Below are 24464 nucleotides of genomic sequence, written 5' to 3'. Positions count from 1 at the left end.
GGGCTGGTCTGAGGGGCATCGCTTTGCCCCTTTTGTTCCAGGTCTGGAGGGAGGGAGTCAGGGGGAGCTGGCAGAGCATGGCGGAAGGTGGAAGGAGGAGAAGTGCGTGCCCCAGCAAAAGGTGAGACTAAGATATTAATGCTTCTGGCAGGCAAGCCCTAACCCAGGTAAAATTTATGGCTGTTTCAGAGGGCTGGGAGCTCCATCCCAGAAAGGTGCTTATTTTGAAGTTCTGGAGAGGAACAGGGTGTTCTGATTTCTACAAAGTGGCGTCACAGCTTCCCTTTTCAGCAGTATGTCTGTTTAGCGCATTACATCTTTCTTTTTTCTGTCCTGGCCTTCTCTCTGTGCTGCTTCTCTTGAGGTCTTTCCCCTCACTCGTAAGGATGTGTATTATTCCTCCTCTTCCTTCCTCCCCACTGTCGTTTCTCAGGCTCACTCTTTCCCTCCCTTCTTCACTACCTGTCTTTATGGATTTTGGCAAGTCTGGGCATTTTTTTCCCCCTTTCTATTGCCTGTTTTCTCTTATCTGAAAAGACAGAGAGGCCTAGTTCTGGAAATGCTAAAGGAAAACAAACCTTTCCAAGCTGCCTCCTGCCCACTCCTGAGAAAGATATGAGCCAGTAAGACTGAAAAATCCTAAAAAAGTTCCCAGAGTTCAAGAGAACATGTGATGGTGACATCGACAAGGGGCCAGAGAAGGGAATACAAGGCAGAGAGTCGAGTCTGCCAGTGGGAAATAATTTTCTAAAGCTCTGAGAGGAATGGACACGACTCTCTTGGTCTCTCAGGGGTAGCCATCCTAGTCTTCCCCTTTTTGCCACATTGGCATCTTACTTCCTGCTGTCCTGAAAGCAAACTGGCTAGTATCTTCAGGTGACTGACTCAGGGTGGCCCTTGAGCAATGACCTTGAGTACCATTGACAGGAGCAGGGTGAGAAAGAATGTGGGAATGGACAGAGGGAAAGTGGGATAATGTGTATATGATAAAAGAAAGGCTGACATAGTGGCAGAATAAGCAACTGGGGGGCAGGAGTACATTAGCTGGGGTCTTACTCCATTCACATACAAAATGAGGTTCTGAGTCTCTCAAGTCATTCCTGGCTCTGATTGCTCATGAGGCTGGAAATGTGCTCCCGGGTAGTAGGGCACTGGCCTCAAACATCTCCCTCCAGTGCCGAGAGCTGTCTACAAGGAGAGCCCCAACTGGTTCGTTCTTCTGAGCACTGTTCTTAAAACAATCAGTCCAGCCTCCTATCTAAATGGCTCCGTCCTGTCTTTCACCCCATCACACCAGAATGGTGTGGTCCATGAAGCAGAAGCTGGCTTGGCAAAATGAATGAGATTAGTTTAGGGATCCATGTGGGAACGTGCTCATTGGCCCTCTGATGAAGGCACAGGATGACCCTTTGCCAGCCCAGCTCAGCAAGAGGCCAGAGTCCTGTGTCTAGAAGCAAGGGAGCACCTGAAGACACAGCCCTGGCCTGTGCTAATTGTGGACACTTAAAACCAGTCCCACAATTCCCTCTCTAATCCATGCTTAAAGTTTTCTAAATGAAGACTTATTTATTTTATGCTAGTGAGTCACTGATGTTCTGTTTAAAAATGGACTAGAGAGATTAAATTGTTTCTTTTACCTATAGTCTATAAGGTATTCATCTAAGGTAAAGGTTCCCAAAACATGTTGTTCCTGTTCTTCCCTTCTAAAATCTGTAGACCTTTAACCTCGCCTTACCTCCTGGGGGGTTGGGTTGGGTTGACTCCACCTGGGAAAGTCCCAGAGCGAGCTCTTTCAGGGTGCTGTTGGTGTTGTCCACTGCAAGATAGCACACAGTGTGGCCACTCTACCCTTTGACTTGAGGAAGGAACTCAATCTCAGGACTTTTGAGTTCATCTCTTGGCTTTCCATCTTGATTTCTTTTATGGCCTATGATTATAGCCTCTGGTCAGTAAAATTAGGAGACCAACAAAACCATGGCGGCAGAGAAGAAAAGAATCACATCTGAGCCTCCCAGCACTAGACTCACCTTGTGAGAAGTTTGGAACTTGGGTCTCCATTTGTATGTGTATCTGGGTTGCATGTGTGGGCCTGAAGTTAAATGGAATATGGAGGAGACTGGAAAAGAGCCTGGCATTAGATGAAGGAGGAATATTGGGAGTGTCTTTTGCCCCCAAATTTTTTTGGAAGGAAAGGCACAGCTGGAGTTATTGGAGGGTGAGCCTGTTTACTACTGTATAGAATTAGGAAGGGAAGAAACAGGAGGCAGTAACACTTTAGCTATAGGATCCTCGAGTTGGGATGCTGTCATATGGTGTAGAAATTTGCCAACTAGGTGAGCACATGGGTGACCTCACTTTCACTGCCTACTTCTAGAGAGCCCCACCACTTCCCTCCACTGGTGTCCTGCAAGGCCTGTGGATAGGCACTCCTTTGGGGTCCTGGGGTGTGCCGCCTGGTTGCTCTTTAAAAATTTTGCTATTTCAGCGTGTGCCACCTGCTTTCTGGTCTTTCTGTATGGTGCCTGGCCCTGTATTAATTCCCTATTGCTACTATAACAAATTACCATAGATTTAGTGTCTTATAGTTCTGGAGGTCAGAAGTCCTAAACTCAAGGTGACAGCAAAGCTATGTTCTTTCTGGACGTTCTGGGGACAGTTATTTCCTTGCCTTTTCCAGCTTCTAGAGCCCCCCTACATTCTTTGGCTCATGGGCCCTTCTTCCATCTTCAAAGCCCATAGCGTGGCTTCTTCAAATTTTTCTTTCTCCCTCTCTGACCTTTGTTTCTGACATCATGTCTCTTTTTCTAACTCTGACCCTCTGTCCAGGTCAGTGACAGGATCTGCATTGTCATCGATCTGAGGACTCTGCACCTCTCTGCCAGTCTTTCAGCTTTCCCACAGGCAGGGAGCACTGAGCCCACCTCTCCTATTCAGCAGCTGAGAGGCCCTGGGCCCTGGGCTCTGAGCAGGTCACAAGATTGCTGGGTTCTGAGTCCCCTACTCCTGCCTGCCTGTTTTTTGTATCCCTCCTGTCACCTTGACATTAAGGTGTCACCTTGTCACCTTTTCCAACTTGGCAGATTAAGTAACCAACCCCTGACTTCAGCATCTTTTTGAAGTATCGTCTTGATAGTCTTTTCACCTTTTTTTTTTTAAACCCAGCAAACAGAAAGGATACAAAAGAGAAAGAGGAGAAAATGCCCAAGAAATACAGATAAGCCCGTGATTCCATGGGGGCCTCTAGAGAAGCAGCAACCACTCCACAGCCAGATTACAGTGGACAAGAACCAGAGTCTTTTTCCTTCTTATTTCTTTTATCCAGCTGGGCCAAAATTATAAAATTCTCCTTTTGGTTAGGGTCTCCCCTTCCTATAGGACACACCTCTGAATCCCCTGGGCTAAGTTCGGGGCTCCTCATGGATACCCACTGGCTTCCGTGAAGAGCTCTGCTGTCACCACATTGTTGCATGATCATCTTTTTTTTAGCTTACCCATCTCCCTTACCTTATGCTCTCACCCATCTCCCTTACCTTATGCTCTCACCCATCTCCCTTACCTTATGCTCTCACTCATCTCCCTTACCTTATGCTCTCAACTTCCTGAGGACAGGGACTTGTGTCTTGTAACTCCCCCACCTACCAGAGTGCTTAGCACAGTAGGCCCTTTGTAGATGATGGTTGGACAGACGGACAGATGAATGGATGGATGAACGAAAACCCTCACATTTCAAGCTGCAGTGACCACTGGTCCCCATCTTCATGTGGCTTCCCTGAGGTCATTGTTTCTCAAGCATGCAGAATGCAGGGTCTGGCTGAGAAGAGAGAGGGGCCATAGCCATTAACAACAGAAAGGGGCTCTGGGTAGCAGACTGGCAGAGACAGGATGCCTGAACAGGGCAGGGGCTTGGCAAGCACCTGACAGTGTTGCCTTCACTCACTGACCTTTCCTCTCTGTTTGGAGGCTCAGGTTTCAGCCTGCTGTGAGGGAAGCTGTCCTGTGGTAGCAGGAGACTGAAAATGCCCTCTTTCCCCTCAGTCACATGCTGTGATCACCCAACAGCAGGGATAAGGGTCAGATGTGAGGGCCTGCAGCCATTGTTTTAAGGAGATTAGTGTCACAGGCAAAATGTCTCCCCATCCCATTCTCAGGATTTCTCTTTTTCTGAAAGAGCTCTATAAAGGTAAAAGGTTAAATATTAGTCAAGGTCTGGGTTCTTGTGAAATTGTGAAGATAAGGTCAGGTGGGACAGAAGACACCCACAGCAAGTTTTTTTGACAAATTATCCCTTCCTTCAAATATCTCCCATCCCCCAGGAATATTCTGGAGCTGACTGAAGGAATCTTTCTGACTGCCTTGACAAGGTCCCTCTCCTAAGCAGATAGATGATTTTGTGTTTTCTATTCCAGCCCACCAGGAGGTGGCCACATTCCCCCCCACCTGCTGGGGAAGAATGTCTGTGAGTTGTCCTGCTCATCCCTTATTTCCCTCCAAGTACTTTCCTGTCACCTCCCCACCGTGCCCTCTCCTCCCCTTGATAGAGGATAATTTTCTTCTCTGGGATCACAATCTGGTTCCTTGTTCAGTAATCCTTACCTATCCCTGAGCCTCATGGGTTTTGTGTCCTAATCTTCTTTTCATAAATCAATCTCCTTTATCCTTAAGTCATTGCTTGTGTCTGCCTGAACTCCTAGGACCTGAGGGCCCACCCTTGTACCTAACAATCCTCAGGGCCCTGAGGAGAAACAGATCACAGGCCCTGTTGCTTAGAGTGATTTGGGTTGGATTGTCACCAGGCATGTGATCCTGAAATCCTTTTTGAATTGAGTAAGATAAACCAAATGTGTGTTTATCAGAATGTCTCAGTCCATCTGGAACATTCGAATATTTACAAGATGTTCTCCCTGTTCAGGCACTTAAAATCCTTCCTCTGACAACATGTTTTGGTTCTCCTTATATGACACCATCTTGGATAACAGCTTCTCCATGAGGAGTCAAGAGTTTGAAGTCAAGTTTCCTGTCGCTCTTTTGGCTCTGTGCAACCAACTGGGGATCGTGTCTCCTTTTGATGAGATTCCTGGGGAGCAGGGGAGATTGTGTGCATTGTAGAATGTGTAGACTGAGATGAGATTGCAGGGCTAATGAATTGGGCATTTTCTGTATCCAACTATTAAATATTTGCTGAGTACCTGCTATTTGCAGGCATTAATGATGCCCTGGGATTAAAAGCATGAAAAGTCATAGTCCCTGCCCTCCTAGTCTACATGGAGACAGAGAAAAAGAAACAACTCATTATAATACAAAGAAGTAAATGCCCAAAATTAAATATAAACAAAGCGGTCTGAGAAAAGAGAAGGGACAAACTTTGTTCCTTGTCTATAAAATGCGGCTGGTGTATCTTACCTTGCAGCCACATTGTCAGGAATAAGTAAAATAATAAAATAATAAAGACTCACAGAACAGGTGACATTTGAGCTGGATCTTGAAAGATGAGAAGGAGTTTGCCAAGTAGAGATGGTGTGAGGAGAAAGGTTACAGATAGATAATAGCATCAGGTCTTTACCCTGTCGAAATGGTCTCAGAATCAAGTAAGGTCAGAAAATACTTGAAAAGTAAAAACACAGTTTAAAGATCAGGTATTGATATAATTTGATCAACTGTTCAAGTCAGAGGCCTGGCCAGAGCTTGAGAAGAAAGTCTGGTGCTTCTACGTGTGTGACTTGTACCTTTGGAGGACTGGGGGGGCCGTCCTGGTCACTGTTTCAGAGGAAGGGGAAACAAGAGGATTTTAACTTCTTCCCTTTGTTCTCAAGGACTTCCTAAGCACCAGGAAGGTGAGAGTCCCATTCCTGCAGCACAGGCTCCCTGGGTTGCTTGGGGAGTGTGGCTGTAAAACGGAGTCCCTCCCTCCTAGGATTCAGCCTTTGAGCTCTCCTCCAGTCCTTGGAGGTTCCATGTTGTTGGGATCTCTGTGGGAGCCCCTATGCCACCAAAGAAGACAGAGGGATAGTGGCCAATAAGCACATGAAAACATGCTCAACATCATCAGTCATGAGGGAAATGCAAATTGAAACCACAATGAGATACCACTACATAGCTATTAGAATAGACAAGCTTTTGGAGCTGACAATACCAAATGCTGAAAGGATTCATAGCAACAGGAACTCACCTACATTGCTGGTGGAAATGCTAACGATATAGCCACTTTGTAGGGGTTTTTTGTTGTTGTTATTTTTAAGATTATTTATTTATTTATTTGAGAGAGAGAGTGAGAGAGCTGGGGGGAGGGGGAGAGGGAGAGGGAGAAGCAGGCTCCCCACTGAGCAGGGAGCCCAATGTGGGACTTGATCCCAGGACCCTGGGGTCATGACCTGAGCTGAACACAGACACTTAACTGACTAAGCCACCCAGGCGTCCCTAGAGATTACTTTTAAAAATAACAAAATCTTAAAAAAATAATAAAGTTATAATTTACCTTATGACTCAGAATCTCACTCCTGGGTATTTACTCAAGAGAAAGGAAAATCCTTCTCAAAGACATCTACAGTCCACTTAAAGAGTTCTATGCAAGTGTTTATAGCAGCTTTATTCATAATAGCCCCAAAATGGGAGCAACCCAGATGTCCATCAGCCAGTGAGTAGAAAACCAATACATAAAATGGAGTACTATGTGACAATAAAAGGACCAGACTTGATATACACAGCAACATGAATGGATCTCCAAAGCTTCATGTAAAGTAAAAGAAACCAGACACAAAAGGCTACATACTGTATGATTCTGTTCATGTGACATTTTGGAAAAGGCAAAATATAGGGACAGAAACCAAATTAGTGGTTGCCAGAGGTAGGGGAAAGGGACTGACTTCAAAGGAGATCAAAGTGCAAGAAAGAGAACTTTTGGGAGTGTTGGAAATGTTCCATATAAAGACTGTGGAAGTGATTAAATAACTGAATACGTTTGTCAGATCTCATCAAACTGTACACTTAGAAAAATGAATTTTACTCTATGTAAATTATACCACAGGGGAAAAAAAAAGATTCCCCCTAACCCTCTGTTGCCCCAAAATCAGGCTGAGGAAGATGACATTCAGGATCCACCAGCTGCTCAGGGCTCCCCCTGAACATACAATGGCCTGGAAACAAAGCCCACACTTGCACCCTGGTAATATGCTGATTTTCCTCAAAGCCAGTGCCTTCACTTCCATGCCTACTTCTGGCTTCCAGCCCTGGGCAGGGCATGCTCTGACCAAGCTCTAATTTGTGACAGGTAATCCCCATTTGTAACCCATTAATCTAGCCAAAGTTTCTGGAAACTGGGGCTGGGCTTGAGGGAAATTTGGCTCGCCTGTTACAGTCCCATTGTCAGGAGCAAGAAGCATTTCTGCTTCTGTTCAGAGGGCCTCCTACAGCCTCATTATAGCCCTGAGGATATGTTTGGGGGTCTGTCATTTCAGTGCTCCTCACATGGGTCAACTGTGCCAGTGTGCGGTGGGCCACCCGGGTTCAAGACATTTTCACAGCTGGGAAGCTCCTGGCCCTGGCCCTGATCATCATCATGGGAGTTGTCCAGATCTGCAAAGGTGAGTATCACCCAAACAACAGGGCTTCACCCAACTTTCTGCCTCTTTCGTGTACACACCCCCTCACACTGTCTTTGGACATGTGCACCCTGAGATTTCCCAATTCTGACCTTGAATGACTTTTCTTCTTCACTTGCTTGACAAAGGGGAAGAGAAACCATTCTCCTGGGATGGTTGGAAGTTGAGCATGCCCCACCTGGTTTGCAGAGTTCAGGTCTCCCATGCTGACCTCCTGGCTCCAGCACAGCTAGGTGAAGCCCCCAGATCTCTGGACTTCTGTTGCCCTCTTACCCCATCCCCAGGGAAGCTCCCTGCATCTTATATTGTATGTTGTCCATATCTTAAAATGGGGAACAGAGGAGATTTTTACGCATTTCAAAATTATTCATAATCTCTACGAGAGAGCTCGACATTCCTGGGGCCCCTGCCAACATTCTTCACTGGATTTGGTCCCTTCCAAGTCTGAGTCTGTATTTGGTTTCCATGGGAACCATGGCACCACTAGGCTCTGCCCAGTGTCACTGCCTCCTGGAGAAAGTCAGATGACAAACAGAGAGACCTCCTACCTGCCTAGAAGCCCTGAAGGCCATGTGGGGTGCCTGGATATTTACTCCAGGAAACATAATTAAGGTTCTGCTGTTAATTTTAACCAGTTGTGTTAAGTTCTTTAGCAGGTAATATTGTGTAGACTTAAAGAAATCACTGTGTATACCTACCTGGTAGGGGAGATACCATGATCATGAAAGTGGTTTTCCAAGGACGAGGCTTATCCATTGCACTATGGATGTGTTGACCCCTGCAATTTCCCCAAATGTGAGAAATGGGACTATATAATTTGTGGTAGTGGGGACTGTGTTCATGCTTTCCCCTAAAAAAAGGAAAGAAAGAAACCACTGTGCTATCTTTCCAGAGATAATAAGTCCCTACTATTCTGGCCCTAATGCTTTCTCCTGATCACTCTAATCTACTTATTTCCTGTCCAAATGCTGGATCACAGATGACTAAGTAAAATATGGGCAGTTACTCTGTGTTTCATTACAACGTCATCAGCAACCTTTCTTGAGGGCCCACTTGTGTGCAGGACACTGTGCTAGAGGTTGGGGAGGCAGTGGAAAAGCTCTTTGCTGAAGGACCCTGTCCTCAGGGAATCTATACCATGAAGAGAGAGCCCAGATATGTTAGAAAGAGACAGGAGGTTATTGACAAAGCAGAGCAAGCATGAACTACTATGGCATTATAGGAGCTTATGTTTGAGTGTTTGTTGTTGTTCATGCTTTCTTTGTGAAAATGTATAAACCTAGATATACAGGAAGGTGGTCAAGAGACTGCCAATGGCTCTAATCCTGCATCTCCAAATCCCAGCTCCCCCAACCCCCCACTCCCACACACCACCCCTGATTTACTCTACCCTGCCCTGACCAGTGGCCTCCCCTGGTCTTTCCTTCCAAGTAAATTTGCCTTTTAAAAGAAGATTGAGAGCTGTGCTTTGAACCTGAGCCTGCATTTGGACTCCTGGTTCCTAGGTTCTGGGGAAGTCCTAATCTCTATTTCCCTGCTCCTTTTGGTCCCACTTCTCCAATGTGTGGGGTTCACTGGAAACAAGACAAGAGCTGGATCATCACTGCAGGAGGAGCTGAGACAGGACTAGGCAGGCTAGAGGCCGCCAGGCCTCTGGCTCCTTTCTCTGAGCAGCCTCCTGCCCCTTGCGTCCACAGGAGAGTATTTCTGGCTGGAACCAAAGAACGCATTTGAGAATTTCCAAGAACCTGACATCGGCCTTATCGCACTGGCTTTCCTTCAGGGCTCCTTTGCCTACGGAGGCTGGAACTTTCTTAATTACGTGACTGAGGAACTTGTTGATCCCTACAAGTGAGTTGAAATGACCCAGCTCTTCCCAAATCCCTTGAAAGGCCATGGCATCTGCTACTAAGAAGAGAGAGCCAGGTGTCCACTGGGCACCTCTCCATCTCCAGCCCCTGTTCTGACCATGACCTGGTCTATCCTGAAGAAACAGTTATTTCTCAGGAACTTAAACCATTTGCCATCCACCCTGCCAGGAGGAGAAAAATGATCCCGTGACTGTCCCAGAGCAGATTAAAAGCTGAAACAGTGCTGAGATAGCACCACTGCCTTAGAGGATGAAATGTATTGACAGGCCTCTAGGCATCTTACTTACCTGTCTTAGGACAGGAGGGTCTTTGTGTCTTGAAGCAGGGGAGAGGGGTGTATCATGGAGATTCCAGTCAGGAAGAGGTCAGCAGGTATGGAGCATATTCCCAGCCTACCCTGTTTCATTTCCTTTAAATTGCCCTGCCCATTTTAAGACAGAATCCACCCCCCAGGGAGAGGGAGTGTCACAAAAGGCTGCCAGGTCAGTTTGGAGCAGAAGGACAAGGCACTTCCCAAACCCCGTGATGAGGCAGGTGCCAGGCCTTTCCCCTCTGACCTCCTCTCCTTCTACAGGAATCTTCCCAGAGCCATCTTCATCTCCATCCCACTGGTCACATTTGTGTATGTCTTTGCCAATGTCGCTTATGTCACTGCAATGTCCCCCCAGGAGCTGCTGGCTTCAAACGCAGTCGCTGTGGTAAGAAATCAAACTCACAGCCCCTCAAACCAGGAATGTTGACATAGACTTGCCAGATTGGCCCCACTCACTTTTCCCTGATCCATGAATTTGTGGAATTAGAAGTCATCCCAAGTTCTCAGGGCAGAAACCATATCTCCAAGTGCCCAGGAGCAAACTGACGGCCATGTTGTACCTAGAACGGTGACAACGGCAGAACCAACGTGTTGCCCACAAAGCTACATTACTTACTGTATGACCCTTTACAGAAAAAGTTTGCCAGCTCCTGATCTGGGGCACTTTAAACTCTAAATGTGATGATTGTATAAAGGAGGCAGGCTCCTCCTCAGAAAGATAAAATCTTGCACGAGACGCCATTCCTCTCTGCCTTCGTTTTCTCCTCCGGAAATCATGCAGCCTGACTCCTTCGCTCATCAGGGAAAAGTGTGTGCCAGTAAACAGGAGTAGGAATGGTCTCTGCTCTTTGGGGAAAGAGATGCAGATCCAAGGCACTGGGGTCTTTGATACCCAGGAAAGCCCTGGGAGTCATGCAGCCCCCTTACCTGGCTTCACCTGGGCCCTGACGCCACCCTGCCAAACTGTCATCACATGTCTCCTGTCAGAAGACTGTAAAGAAAGAGGCCCTCCAGTGTCCCAGGGCAGCCTTTTTCCATGACCACTGGCCTAACCCAGCAGGACATCCATTCTAAATGACCCCTCCCCGATAATGTGCTAGAAATCGAGTGTGTACTTGGCTCAGAGAATATAGAAAAGGCTAGTCCCTTGACATTCTACATTCCTTCAGTATAGGAAGACTAGTCTATAGCTTCACCACCTTTTTTTTCTCAGCCTACATAGTGGCTTGTTCTTATCATTTTTCCCTTCTTATATTATTTCTATGAATTTAGAAATTCCACCCTATGAATTAGGAACCATTTCTATTTTACAGATAGGAAAACTGAGGCTCAAAAATTAAGGACCTTGCTCAAGGTCTCACAGGTCCAAACTGTTGGGCTAAGATTTGAACCCCAACCTGCCTGACTCATTAGTGTGTAATGTAAAGTGAGGCCTGGACTCCCTCAGCTGGCTTCTGGTCCTGGCCCTCCACTTTCTGGGTTTGTGATCTTAGGCAAGCTACCTAATTGCTTTGTGCCTTAGTTTCCTCATCCATAAAACAAGGAGAACAAATGTTAGCACATCATCGTCATTGTTGTTGTTGTTCTTATTATTATTATTACCACCATGCACTGTCTCCTTCAGTTAATAGCCCAAAACATTTACTAAATCCCCGCTGTGTGGTGGGAAGGGAAGTGGCGGTGCGGTGCAGGAGGGCCTGGGGAACGCAACCCTACCCTCGAGGACCCTAATAAGAGAGACTCAGCAAGGGTAGAGACGGGAGGGAGCATTCTCAGCAGTGATGTACAAGTAGAGGGTTGTAACCTTGCCTCTTCTGCTCATCCCCTTGTTTTCTCTCCCAGACATTCGGAGAGAAGCTCCTAGGGGTCATGGCCTGGATCATGCCCATTTCCGTTGCCTTGTCCACATTTGGAGGAGTTAATGGGTCTCTCTTCACCTCTTCCCGGTGAGTGTTGTCCCAGTCCTTCCTGGGCCAGGGGCCATTCTGCTGCGCATATTGCTCTGTGTATATATGGGGGGCTTGTCTCCGTCAGCAGAGGTCTGTGTGGGCACCTGGGTGGTGACCTCGTAGGGGGTGATTGCTCACAAAAGGCGTTTGTGTGTCAGCTTGGGTGCAGAGGGGTGTATGCTGCTCACGTGGTTACCTGCGATGTGTGTGGCTTCACATGTAGTGGCGAGAGAAGCCCTGTCCCACCTCATTTCAGTAGGAGCAGAGGGCTGAGGAGGTCCCAGGCTGCCTGACACAGTCCTAGGTCTGGGCACCGTCATTGGCAGCAGGACAGTGTCTCATCGGCAGCCCCAGAGCTCCTTTGCTACTTGCCTGGAAACAGGCTATGCTGGCTTGAAAGGAACCCCACTCTACAAGGGACCAGGAGGGACACAGGCCTGGGGCCTCTGGGCTGGCCTCTCATGGAAGTTCTGGGACCAGCCTGCAGGTGGGATGGATCCTTCTCCCTGCTCAACAGACAGGTGGCTGTGGGAGGCACTTTCATGGCCACTCAGGAGACTCGGGCTGAGGGTGTGAAGTGAGAGAAGTGGGGAAGAACTGAAGGAAAGCATTTGTCCAAATCCAGGCCCCCAACTTCCAAACTCTCAGAGAAGCCAGAAGCTCAAGTGGGTCCAGGAATCCCCAGCTCTTGCCTCTACACCCCCAGGAATCTGGCCCCTCCTCAGGGTCTCTTCTCGCTCTCTCCAGAATAGGCTGTTGAGGCCAGCAGACACTGGACTGTTGCCATCAGTGTTTTTCAAGGGGTCTTCCCATATTTCTTAGACGGTTCCCCTGCCCCCAGGGCATAGCCCTACTTGAAAGATACAGCAAAAGCAGGGAGTCCCTGAGTTTAGCTGCTTCCAAAGCCACCCATCACATCAGGGGGGAGTTCTCATGAGATGTCAAGGGAGTGCCATGTTTTCAGGACCCAGGGCAGGAAAGAGGGAGTGTGGCTGTCCTCTGTGCCCCAGGACCCTATGAGACTGAGACTTACCCACAGCAACCTCGTGTGCGTGTTACACAGGAGCAGTGACCACCAGGAGTCCCCAGCCGAGGGCGAGCAGTGGAAGAGCAGTGACCCATGAGGCTCTCTGGGATCTTTTGGAACAGAGTGACTGGCTACAGTCGCTTTAGAGTGGGGTTTGTCCCTCGGGCAGGCCCAGCAGCGGTCTGCATGCATGTGGTATAGCTGTGTGTGCATGCAGGCCACGGCAGCCCTGGCGGGCGAGGCCTCTGATCCCGAGGCCCAGCTCACCCACCAGGTCTCCTCTGCTCATCCTCCCAGTTCCTTCATTCCTTCCTCCTCCTTCCCTCCTTCTCGCCTTCTCTCTCTCACTCTTTTGTGTTTGGTGTATGGAGAGGTTGACCCTTCCTGAGAAACAGGAGTGTGTGTGGGCTTGTGTCATGCTTAATGTCATTGTCTCCTCCGTTGTCAGCTAGCCGGGCAAGGATTGTTTCTTGTGAACTTGACACTTGCAAATGCTGTTGGACCTGGACAGTTACACTTGGTCCTGGCTGCATGTGGAGGAGGGACGTGAATGCGGAGCCCTGGCTATGTGCATGAGGAGGCCCGCAGAGCACGCAGGGCTCAGTTGGGTGCATGAGGCTGCACCGTAGAGGGGCCATGCTGTGTGGGTGCATGAAACTAGTGACAGTGGCCTAGGTAGTTGATGATGGCAAGTGATGGTGATGCACATGGGTACTTGGGGCCATAATGGACTCCCACACTTCTGCCAAACTGCTGCTATTAGTTCCACTCTCCCTCACACACAAATTACAAAGTAAGTGACAGGTTTTTTTTTTTCAGAACACCCAGTGTGCTGAGTCTGTGCCTTCCTGTCCCCATTACACCACCCCCTTCCTCCTACCCCTTAGGTGCTTCTTTCTCCTTATAAAATCCCAAAAAGAAAAAGCTGTCTAATTCATACTAATATGTAAATGACTTCCAATGGCTTATAATATTCTTTTCTCTGGGAAAAGAGAAGGGGAAGAAGGAGTCCCTTTTATATTAAAATTTCTCTTTTTAAAAATAACTTTTAAACATCAATATCCTCGTCATGATATTATACTATAGTTCGGCAGTATGTTACCAGTAGAAATAGAGTGGATACCTAGGATCTCTCTGTATTATTTCTTCCAGCTGCATGTGAGTCTACAATTATCTCCAAAAAAAGGTTTACTTTTTAAAAAGGGTAAAAAAAATAATAATTTTTACTCCAATTAAAAATTTCTCATCTATTTTAGAAATTAAATTTTTTAATGAAGTCTAAGGAAGAAAATTAAAATTACTCATAATCCCATCACCCAGAGATAATCAGTTGGTATGTTTTTACATGACCATAATTTCTAAATTAATTAGAATCATACTGTATGGAATCATACAGTTTTCTGTCTTGCTCTTACCATTTGACATTGTATTGTGAGCATGTTCTCATGTAACAAATTTTTTTCAAAACATTAGGACTGTAAAATATGCATCTTTTTTTTTTTTTTAAGATTTTATTTATTTGAGAGAGAGAGAGAGTGAGAGAGAGAGTGTACAAGAGGCGGGAGCATCAGAGGAAGAAGGAGACTCCCCACTGAGCAGGGAGCCCGATGTGGGACTTGATCCTGGAACTCCAGGATCATGACCTGAGCCGAAGGCAGTCGCTTAACCGACTGAGCCACCCAGGTGCCCCTAAAATATCCATCTTATAGATACACTATAATTTATGTTATCAATCTCTTAACTTTTGGGCATTTAGGATATTTCCAATCTTTTTTATCATCAGAATATCTTTTATATATACCTTTCACTAACTCAGTATTCATTTCCTTAGGATGGCTTCTTTGGGAATAGAAAAAGTAGCTTAAGGATACAAATTTTTAGGTATGATACAATATAATGCATACAATACAATAAAATACACAGATTGTTCAGATTAATGAGTTTTGAGAGTTGTAGACAGCGATGGAAGCACCACCCAAAACAAGATATAGAACATTCCACATATCCCCCAATTTATCCCGTGTCCCTTTCTGGTCCACCACCTATTCTCCATCCTCACAGTGGCAACTACCTCCTGACTAGGATATCAATGTTTTTGTTTTTTATTTTTATTTTTTTTTAAGATTTTATTTATTCATTCGAGACACAGAGATACAGAGAGAGAGAGAGAGAGCATGAGCAGGGGGAGAGGCAGAGGGAGAAGCAGGCTCCCCGCTGAGCCAGGAGCCAGACATGGGGCTCCATCCCAGGACCCCGGGTCATGACCCGAGCTGAAGGCAGACGCTTAACCATCTGAGCCAGGCGCCCCGGATATCAATGTTTTTAAGGCTTACTATGGACAGACAGTTCAGTCCTCATGTATCAGAGAACCTGTATCCCTTGAGGAAGGGAGAGGCCCATTTTTAAAGGGATTAAGGCTTTGTGAGACCCACAAAGTTAAGGCACAATCATCAGTAACCCCAAGCCACCCAGACCATACTTAGGGTCTCTATGCACCCAGAATCTATCCATTATCCACTGGCTGCCTCTGGTCTGCCTGCACCTGCACTTGTGAACGTGGGTCCTGTGACAAGTGGGCTGGAATGTGCATGGGAAGGTGGGTACCTGGTTGGGTCGGGGGGATACTCCTGTGTGAGCAGAAGATGGGCATGGATGAGGAAGACTGGGCTGGGGAGGGAACTTCCTTGGGTGGTCTGTGGGCCATCCCAGGCTTACCTGCTTTTCTCTCTACCAGGCTGTTCTTTGCTGGAGCCAGGGAAGGCCATCTTCCCAGCGTGTTGGCCATGATTCACGTGAAGCGCTGCACCCCAATCCCAGCCTTGCTCTTCACAGTAAGGCCCCTCCTTCTGCCAGCCCTACACACACCCTCCCTCTTTGCAATTGCTCTGAGCTGGGAATTCACACTTCCCACACACACTCCTGTCACCCTCCTGGTCTGCTCCTAGGTTTCACTGGATCTTAGATAATCTGGCAAATGGTATATATGAGCTTTGTAAATATCAAGAGAAATAACAAGGAAAGACCCTGAGTCCTGAAACACCTTCAGGCTCTCACCCTGCCTCATTTCTATTCTCCCATACTTTTGGGTCAGATTGAAGTGACTTTCTCACGACTCTATAGTCTCATACGGAAAGAAACCTCCTTTCTTGGCTCTCCCCTGCACCTGTTGCCCTAAGGGTTACAGCTTTGGGCCCCCACTCCTGGCCAATCTCACACACCCTCAGCACTCTCCATCAATCTTCTTGCCCCAGGAGACTCTGCCTGTCTCTCAGGAAATACCACTGAAACAAATTCAGTGTTACAGGTACACCAAATAAGACAAACCATAAAGAAAGGAAGACTGGCAACTGAAAATGGAGAAAAGGAAAATTGGGATAGGGAAGAAATGAGGGTAGAATGGCCCAGAGTGGAATCATTTAGAGGGGTAAAAAGAAAGAGCAAAGACTTGTCCCCACTGAGTCTTTTGAGTTATTTTTTTTTTTCTTTCTGGATCCTGAATAAAATATTGAAAATGACTTTGGTCTGTCAGAGAAGCAGTTAGATCAGGATAATAGAGCTCTCAGGAGTCAAGTGCCTTCACTGTACAACATGAGGGGGAGTTTCAGAATGTTCAGATATAGGATGAAGTCCATCATGATTGGTTAGCTGTGAAAGGTGCCTGGAGACCACCTATTACTCCCAGTGAGACACAGACTTATTTCCGGTTTGAGCCATTGGTGCAGTACTGTGACTGCCAGACAAGTACGGTCAGAATCTGGCTTATTCATCCATTAAAATCTTCTATATTATTTTCACCGTCAGATCTTACACGAGAACTGAACCTTCTTCTTTCTTTTTTATTTAAGATTTTATTTATTTATTTGACAGAGGGAGAGTGTAAGCAGGGGGAGAGGGAGAAGTAGGCTCCCTGCTGTGCAGAGAGCCTGATGTGGAGCCCGATGTGGGACTTGGTCCCAGGACCCTGGGATCAGGACCCAAGCCGAAGGCAGATGCTCAACCAACTGAGCCACCCAGGCGTTCTAAGAACTGAACCTTCTGTTGGCCTTAACAAATTAGCAGAGGGGCAGAACATGGTTCCGAGAGAGCCACTGAGCTGATTTTGAAGTCGTAAAGTGGATTCTATCAAGAAAACCTCATGGGGATGTTATGAGGGTTAAATGAGTTAATATTTGTAGAACACTAAGAACAGGACTTTCCACCTAGTAAATGCTTTATAACTGTTTATGATATTAAAAAAAGGGGGGAGGTGGGGGCAAGAAGAAAAATAAATTAGATGACTCAGCCAGGAGAAGAGGATGAGGGCAAGAATAAAGCTTTAATCTGCAGTTAACAATCTTCCCTAAGGGATTAAAAAAAAAAAGGAAACACCTAAATTAGCTTGAGCTACAACCAGGGAAGAAATATAAATGAGACCAGGGCAGGTGTAGAGCCGGCACTGCCGGTGTGGCCAATCCAGTTGTTTACAGCCAGTATCTGTTCTGATTGGTTAGCGCCCATGCCCTAGCAGTGGTTAAATATTTTGATTATCACTCCTGCAATAAGAAAGAACTTCCTGGCAATGAAGCTGTTAGCAATGGCCAGGATGACTAGGGGAGGCTGTAAAGTCTCCATTTTAAGACATTCATCGTAAAATGGCGCCATCCGCCTAGAGGCAGGGGAAGAGTGCCCTGACCTGTAAACAGCTCCTCTGGTGTCCAAATACCTTACTGATCACTGATGAGCTTCTCCCATTTCCCACAGTGCATCTCAACCCTGCTGATGCTGGTCACCAGCGACATGTACACACTCATCAACTACGTGGGCTTCATCAACTACCTCTTCTATGGAGTCACAATTGCTGGACAGATAGTTCTTCGCTGGAAGAAGCCTGATATCCCCCGCCCTATCAAGGTGCGAGAACCTCCCCTTGAGATCCCTTTCCCCTCCTCTTCTAATCTAGCAGCAGCTCAGGCTTTTAAATCACCTTGTTCTCAGCTGCTGACCACATACATGATCTACCAGCTCTATGATGGTAGCAGACCCTTTGGAAAGCAAGGGCCATGTATGAATGGGGCAGCTATTTCCATTTTCCACTGGAGACAGGACCAGAACAAATGGCAGCTGTAAGAGTAAGTTATATTAAATGATACTTTCATCAGATCATTCCTTTGTTTCCTACAACTCTTATGAACTCTGGTTGATTTTTCAAGGCTCCCTTACCTCTCCAACATTTCCCTGAACCCACTGGTATGGCCAGTCTCCTTCTCATCCCTCCAGGTAGCTGAGTTCACTTGAGCTATGTCTCCATCCCAAAATGAGTTTCCTTCTCCCATCTGCCTATCCAAATTATAACCATTCCCCACATAGGCCTCAAGTTCCTCCTCTTCCTTGAAGCTTCCCAGTCTACTACAATCCTCCATGAGCCTCCCTTTTTAAACTACTAGAGCCCTATATGTAGTAGGGTGCCTAGTGAACCTACTGATTGCTGCAAGAGATAACTGTGTGGTGGGAATGAAAGGGATTGCTCAGAACAAAGTATGCAAGAGAGCTATGGGTTCTCCTGCAAATTAGAATAGCGTATAGCCCTGAGCTATATGAACGGTCCTATTCTGGAAACAGAGGAGACTAGATCCTTCCAGAAGATTCTTCCAGCTGAGGAATTTCAGCTCTCCAAATCTGTTTTCCACCACCACTTTCCTACCACTCTTAGAAAGCTTGCTAGACGGATGACAAGGTAGAATAACCCATTCCTCCCCCAACCCTTGCATACCCTCTGAGAAGAGATGACAAGGAAGAGAAAGGCAGCTGAGTCTGGGAACTCCCACCTGTGGCCAATAAGATGGCCAACAAGCCCATAGAGCTGATGTTTCTTTCTGAATAAAATCAAGGTCCCAGACTGCCTTATAGTATAGTAGGTTTCCTGACTTCTCGGATCTTGGCAGACTTATCTTCTCATATTGCTTGAGAAAAACACATTGGGAGTGATCCTGGCAAGAAGGATGGACATTTGCAACATGGTGCCCAGATGAGGGCCCTACCTAGAACCAGGAAAGAGTCAAGGAGTCTGACAGACCCCTTCCATTTCCTTCTTGCCCCTCATTCATTTCTCTACCTCTCCTCCACTCTAGGACCTCAGCAAATATATACCAATATACCAGCAAGCTTATCAGTCCCACGGGCTTCCCTGGCTGAGGCATGGATGACAAGGCCTTGTTTGCCTCTGCCCAGGAGAAAAGAGATGGGCAATGAGCATCATTCCTCAGAACTCAGAGTTCACCCCTCCTCTTCCCATCCCACTACTCAAGTTCACCAACGTTTGTTGACATAGCACTTGATCTATGAGGGCTTGGGGTGTGGGAGCCACAGAGCCGAGTGAAGCCTAGCCTTTGCCCTCGAAGGTGCCTCTCTGTGGGTTGAGAATAGGGAGGATGCCCTGATCTGGGGGCCACGGGGGCCACACAGCTAACAGCACCTCTGCTCCACAGATCAACCTGCTGTTCCCCATCATCTACTTGCTGTTCTGGGCCTTCCTGCTGATCTTTAGCCTGTGGTCGGAGCCTGTGGTGTGTGGCATTGGCCTGGCCATCATGCTGACAGGAGTGCCCGTCTATTTCCTGGGTGTTTACTGGCAACACAAGCCCAAGTGTTTCAATAACTTCATTGGTGAGTTGTTAAAAATGCTGGATGGCTAGAGGATCTACTCATCTGGGTTAGGTAGTCTCCGGGTCAGGAGGCCTAGGCTGGTCCACAGAGCTCTGGAGAAGAAGATGGGGCAAGAAAGGGTGGGTGCCTTCCCAGAGACCTCTGAGGAGAGGAGAACAGCTGAGGTTTGCACACAGACCCTAGACCTGGAAAAATAGGCAACCTGACAGCCATTCTGCAGGAGCTGCCTTGGGTAGAGGCCAAGGGAGAGCCTGGAACTGGTGGTCACCAGGCTTAGGTCACCAGAAGGTGGGGGACTAGGGCTTTGATGGGAATGGGCAGCCAACAGATAGGCTCCCCAGAGCCCCAGGAAGAGGCAAGGTGACTGTCTCCTGCATCAGGAGTCTCCTGAAGGCACTGGGGCTCTGCTGAGGTAACATGTGGGGCAGGAGAGCGGAGCAGGGTCACGGACGGCTTGGCCCGATGGGTGGGACGCTCATCACTGACCTGTTCTGTGTGACCTCCCATAGAGTCGCTAACCCTGGTGAGCCAGAAGATGTGTGTGGTTGTGTACCCCGAGATGGAAGCAGGCTTGGGGAAAGAGGAGATAAATGGGGACACAGAGGAGCAGCGGCGGCCCATCTACCAACCCACTGCCTCCAAGGACAAGGACTCGGAGCAGCCCCAGCCCTGAGGACCACCATCCCCTCTCAGCTGGCTCCTTCCTCCTATACCCTCTTTTTGCCCTCCTTCCCTGCCTGGGTCCCCCCAACACACACACACACACACACACACACACACACACACACACACACACCTCTGCTTCTGTCAAGCAGGGGCAGGACCTGGGTATGGGTGGTAAGAAACTATAAACAAAGACACTGACATTTGTACCCAAAGAACCAGCCTCTCACCACCAGGGCCGGTGTCCTCACCAGGGCTGCTCCAAGCAGTGGGAGGAGAGTGGAGCTGCTGGGGGTACTCTACAGGGTCCTCCCCCCCGACTTGCCTCCTCAGGAGCCCAGTTCAGTACTGCCTTCCCTCCCCATTCCTGAGCCCAAGGGAGGCCTCTGCTCAGAGAAGCGGAAGCAACAGTGAGTCAGTCGGGGAGGGACAGACTCAAGCAAATCTGTCATCTTTAAAGTCAGCTGGAGAGACCCGTATCACCCTCCGTTCACTAGGGACCCAAGAAATCAGAGAGATGCTTCCCTCTGCCCTCTCCTCTCCCCCTCCCCATGGTACCTCCCCCCACCTCAGCTTGGGCTCCCTGTCCAGAGCAAGGTTCCTGGCAGGACACCACCTCCCTACTGAGCTAAGGACCAATGAGCAGGAGAACTGCCCCCTCCCCCTAACCCAAGCCAGGCCTGTGGAACAGATTGGGAAAGGCTCAAATTGCAGAAACCCAGCCCTGCCCCGGTCTCCTGCATCCTGACCCCCACTCAGTGCCAAAGCTTCCTGAAGCCAGAAAGTCTTATTTTCGATGTAGTGGACATTTCTCCCCTCGGGCAAAGCTCCTTAGCTCCTCCTCCTTCCCCACTCCAACCAGAAGGAGCAGTCACTCCATGATCCCTGCAGCTATGCCCCCAACATACCCCCATGGAGCCAGCACTGCTGGCGCCCCCATCATGCCCTTTTCCTCTTCTCTGGCTTGGCTCGGGGACCAACCGGTGTGAAGGCTCCCCAAGCCCTTCAGGCCCGAAACCCAAGCCAAATCAGCCTTAAGTCACCTCCCATCCAAGAACTGGACCTAAAAATACTCCCTGATTTCTAACCCTCAGGACAGACCTGGTATGAAAAGCCTTCCTGGAATGGAGGGTGCTTTCCCACCCACCCCCCAGAAATGTCCATCCCGTAACCTCGGAGACTGGGGCAGGAGTGTCTTCTGAAGGCCATTTCCTTCCTCCTCCCCCAACTCAGACACCCCCCTTTCTGGTCCCACCACCGCCCTGTCTTTGGACAGCCTCTGGGACAGGATGAAAAAGCAGTGGCAGAAGGTACCCATTTTGGGGAGCCATTCTCTGTGGCATGTGGACTTCTGGCCATCCTGTGGGAGAGGCTTCCTTTCCTTCACTCCAAGGGAAGGCCACCGTGTTTACCCTGGGCCTTGCAGCCTCCCTGCCACACTTGCTGTGCTAAAGACTAGGATCCTTTCATCCCAAAGCAGGAGTGCCCCCTTTCCTACCTCCCCCTACCGTCTGTTTAGACTAGAATCTGTGGGGAGTCCTCCTAGCTTGCTTGGCTCTCCCAGCTTCCGGGCTGGCCTGCCTGACCCCAACCCCACCCCCACCCCCATTGGTGAGATGCCAGGTTTGGTTTGAGTTACAGTCCCTTCAGAGTAGACCCCTGGTGGGCTGGGGCTGGCCCCTGGAGGGTCAGGGGACCATCCTCCTCTTCCCTCTTCTCATTCCTCCAACCTCCATCCCTCCTTCAGTTGTTGGGGTTTATTTGTTTGTTCATTTGTTTCGTAAAGTGAATGCCTTACTTTTTGGATAAATATTTTTGAAGCTGGCGTTTCTATTTCTTTTGGATTTTTTAATGTAAGGTTGTTTGGGTTGGGGAGGGCATTAGTTATACCTGGATGATAATCTTCTGTCTTTGAGTTGGTTTAGGGTTAGAGTTTATTTTGTGGAGGGTTTTTTTTTTTCTTTTGATGTAATAAAATTTTAAATGGAAATGAAGTTGGTGGTGGTAATAATTCAATGATCTTCTGAGACAGAGTCCCCAGGCATTTCCTGTCTTCGTCAGGAGGTCTTCGGTTGCCAGGTTCCTTCCAGGATGGCATTCCCAAAGGCCCTTGCTCTGTCCCAGGGACCCAGTGCCAGCACACTCAAACAACTCTCTCGAGTTGTGGGTGGGTGGGGGAGGGGGAGGGTTGGTTTTTAACTACCTCTCATTTTGAACCAAAAACTTTCTCATTTCTTCAGTGAAGTCGCCAAGTGTTCATTGAGTTCCTGCTCTGTGCCCTGCACCGAGAGCCTGCAGACTAGCTAGGAAGAACCTCATCACTGCCCAGGTGGGAAGGCAGATGACAGACGGGACTTAGCTGAGAGGAGGGAGGCAAAGGCAGAGTGGTTCTCCAAGGTCTGGTCAGCCAAGGCTTCTGGCACTGGGACAGCTGGTACCGAATGGGAAAGGAAGCGATTGGCTGAGCCTGTGGAGAGATGCCAGGGGGACTTAGGAAAGCAGCCAGCCAGATCCAAGGGGTTTGACAGGAGGGACTAGGACATGAGGCAGGGTCCCCTCAGCTGCACGGAGCTGAATGAGAGGACCGTGTCTAGTCGGAGGACTAGGAAGGCTGTTGAGTGAGGACAAAGGAGGAAGCAGGTACGGTAGGGACACGTCCGCTGGTGATTTGGGTTAATTGCTGGAGGAAGTTGATGGGATTAGACCCAGTCCTTGCTTGGAGTGCCTCCTCTGTGGGCAGCCCTCCCAGCTGCCTGTCCTGGGGCGGCATTACTCCAGAGCCAGCACTTCTGACAGACATGGGCGGGGAGGGGGAGTGTGTTGTTAAGACGTCATCCTCCACCATCTGGGACACGTGAGGACACAGGCAGGCAAGATGCCTCCACTCCCAGTCCCGGCCTGGCCACAACACTCCTCATCTGTGGCTGGCATTTTTCTAGACTGAGGCTGGAGGCGCACCAGTCATGGGGGCACAGATACTTGGCCCTAAGTTCTAGGTCGGCAGCCACTAAAGAGCTGTGTGTCCTTGGGCAAGTCACTTAACCTATTTAGCACTTTTTGAGAAAAGAAAAAAAAAAAAAGAGGGTTGAACCTAGTCTCAAAGGGTTCCTCAATCTCTCAGCCCAAGATTGTCCCCAGAGAGTGAGGGCAAAACTGGGCAGAGGCCAGTCTTATGCAAGAGGCTGTTCTCCAGGTCTCAAATCCACCCTTTTGCACCCCTTCTTCCCCAACATACACACTTTTCCTTTCCATGGGCTGCCAGCATATTCTCCATGTTGCCCCATTCCAGCAAGTCCAGCCCTCCCCAAACCCCTCTCGCTCTGTGGAGATACTCGTTCCCATCCATCACCAGCAGTCCCCCTCCTCCCATAAGTGACACGTGCGGATCTTTTTAATCTGGTCAATGGGCAAATGTGGGTCTCCTCCAGAGCAACAAGCATTTATGTTTAACCTGGGCCTTTACCCTGTCTTAACCCTGTCAGTCACTTTAATGGTAAGAATTCATATGCTCTGACCTTAGGGAATTTGGGGGGGTCACCGAAATCATAGCTGCATAAGCATTCATTTGTTAGTTAGTCACACAACACACCTTATAACCATTGTGTCCAAGGAGTTTGCTATGTGCTGTGAGAATAGCAAACTTATTCCTGAATTTTATGAGTCAGCACAGATTTCAAATACTTTGTTCCATTGTTTCCATAAAAATATTCGTACTCGACAATCCACCTTTCCTTAATTTTAATTCAGGCAATATGGTCACCACAGCTGAAGAGGTCCAAAAAATGGATCTGACCCTACCCTCAAGAAGGAAATAGTCTACAGGGAAAGAAGGCAAGAATGCTCCTGGCACCTACGTGCTGCTGACCGCCCACAGCCTGGAGCCGTGGCAGGCTGGAGCTGAGTGTGCCAGAACCCCAGAGCGGAGCAGTGCCTGCCACTTCCGTGCCCAAAAGTGCCTGTCCAACTGAGGTATCAGAGGAGGCTGCAGACAGCGTGTCTGCTTAGGACACCCAGATAAACCACGGCAGGTGGTCAGAGGAAGGGCAGAAGACTGAACATTGACTGAGACCAGTTGCTCTCTATACATTCTCTTATTCAGAGTTTCATTAAACAATCCGACAAAGTAGATGTTACTACTGCCATTTTACAAGTAAGGTTAAATAACTTGCCCGAGGGCACCAAACTGGGACGTGACAGGGCCAGGCTTTAAGCCCAGGTCTCTCGGACACTTCACCGCAGCCATGCTTGGCTGATTCCCTGTTGGAAGGACTTGGTGAAGGAGGTGACCTTTGAACTGAGGCCTGTTACAAAGTCACTAAGATAATATACCCGCATTGTTTCGGTTAATGCAAACAGGTAGCAGCTGAAGCAGCAAGGAGGAAAAAAGAGCCTGCTGACCGGGGG

The 24464-nt window shown here is 48.3% G+C and overlaps 1 protein-coding gene and 1 non-coding gene across 6 annotated transcripts in view; both read left to right on the top strand.

Moving 5' to 3' along the window:
* Positions 1 to 22003, top strand: part of SLC7A8 (solute carrier family 7 member 8) — a 49328-nt gene extending 27325 nt beyond the window's left edge. For 3 of the 5 annotated variants that reach the window (XM_032404748.1, XM_032404747.1, XM_032404749.1), the window contains 8 exons: positions 7452 to 7577; positions 9293 to 9446; positions 10041 to 10164; positions 11622 to 11725; positions 15490 to 15586; positions 17496 to 17645; positions 19220 to 19397; positions 19907 to 22003. In XM_032404748.1, the coding sequence (XP_032260639.1) occupies positions 7452 to 7577; positions 9293 to 9446; positions 10041 to 10164; positions 11622 to 11725; positions 15490 to 15586; positions 17496 to 17645; positions 19220 to 19397; positions 19907 to 20070 (1097 nt within the window). In that variant the 3' untranslated portion in view covers positions 20071 to 22003. Of the gene's footprint in view, positions 1 to 50; positions 122 to 7451; positions 7578 to 9292; positions 9447 to 10040; positions 10165 to 11621; positions 11726 to 15489; positions 15587 to 17495; positions 17646 to 19219; positions 19398 to 19906 lie in introns of those variants that run through there. The other 2 variants (XM_032404750.1, XM_032404751.1) reach the window with 2 other exon arrangements.
* Positions 8286 to 8447, top strand: LOC116633404. Its single transcript, XR_004299687.1, has one exon. It is a non-coding gene; the product is annotated as a U1 spliceosomal RNA (small nuclear RNA).
* Positions 22004 to 24464: the final 2461 nt, after the last annotated feature.

Source organism: Phoca vitulina, unplaced genomic scaffold, assembly GCF_004348235.1.
Source record: "Phoca vitulina isolate PV1807 unplaced genomic scaffold, GSC_HSeal_1.0 scaffold7, whole genome shotgun sequence".
Lineage (NCBI taxonomy): Eukaryota > Metazoa > Chordata > Mammalia > Carnivora > Phocidae > Phoca > Phoca vitulina.
This window is presented reverse-complemented; position numbering and strand designations above follow the sequence as displayed.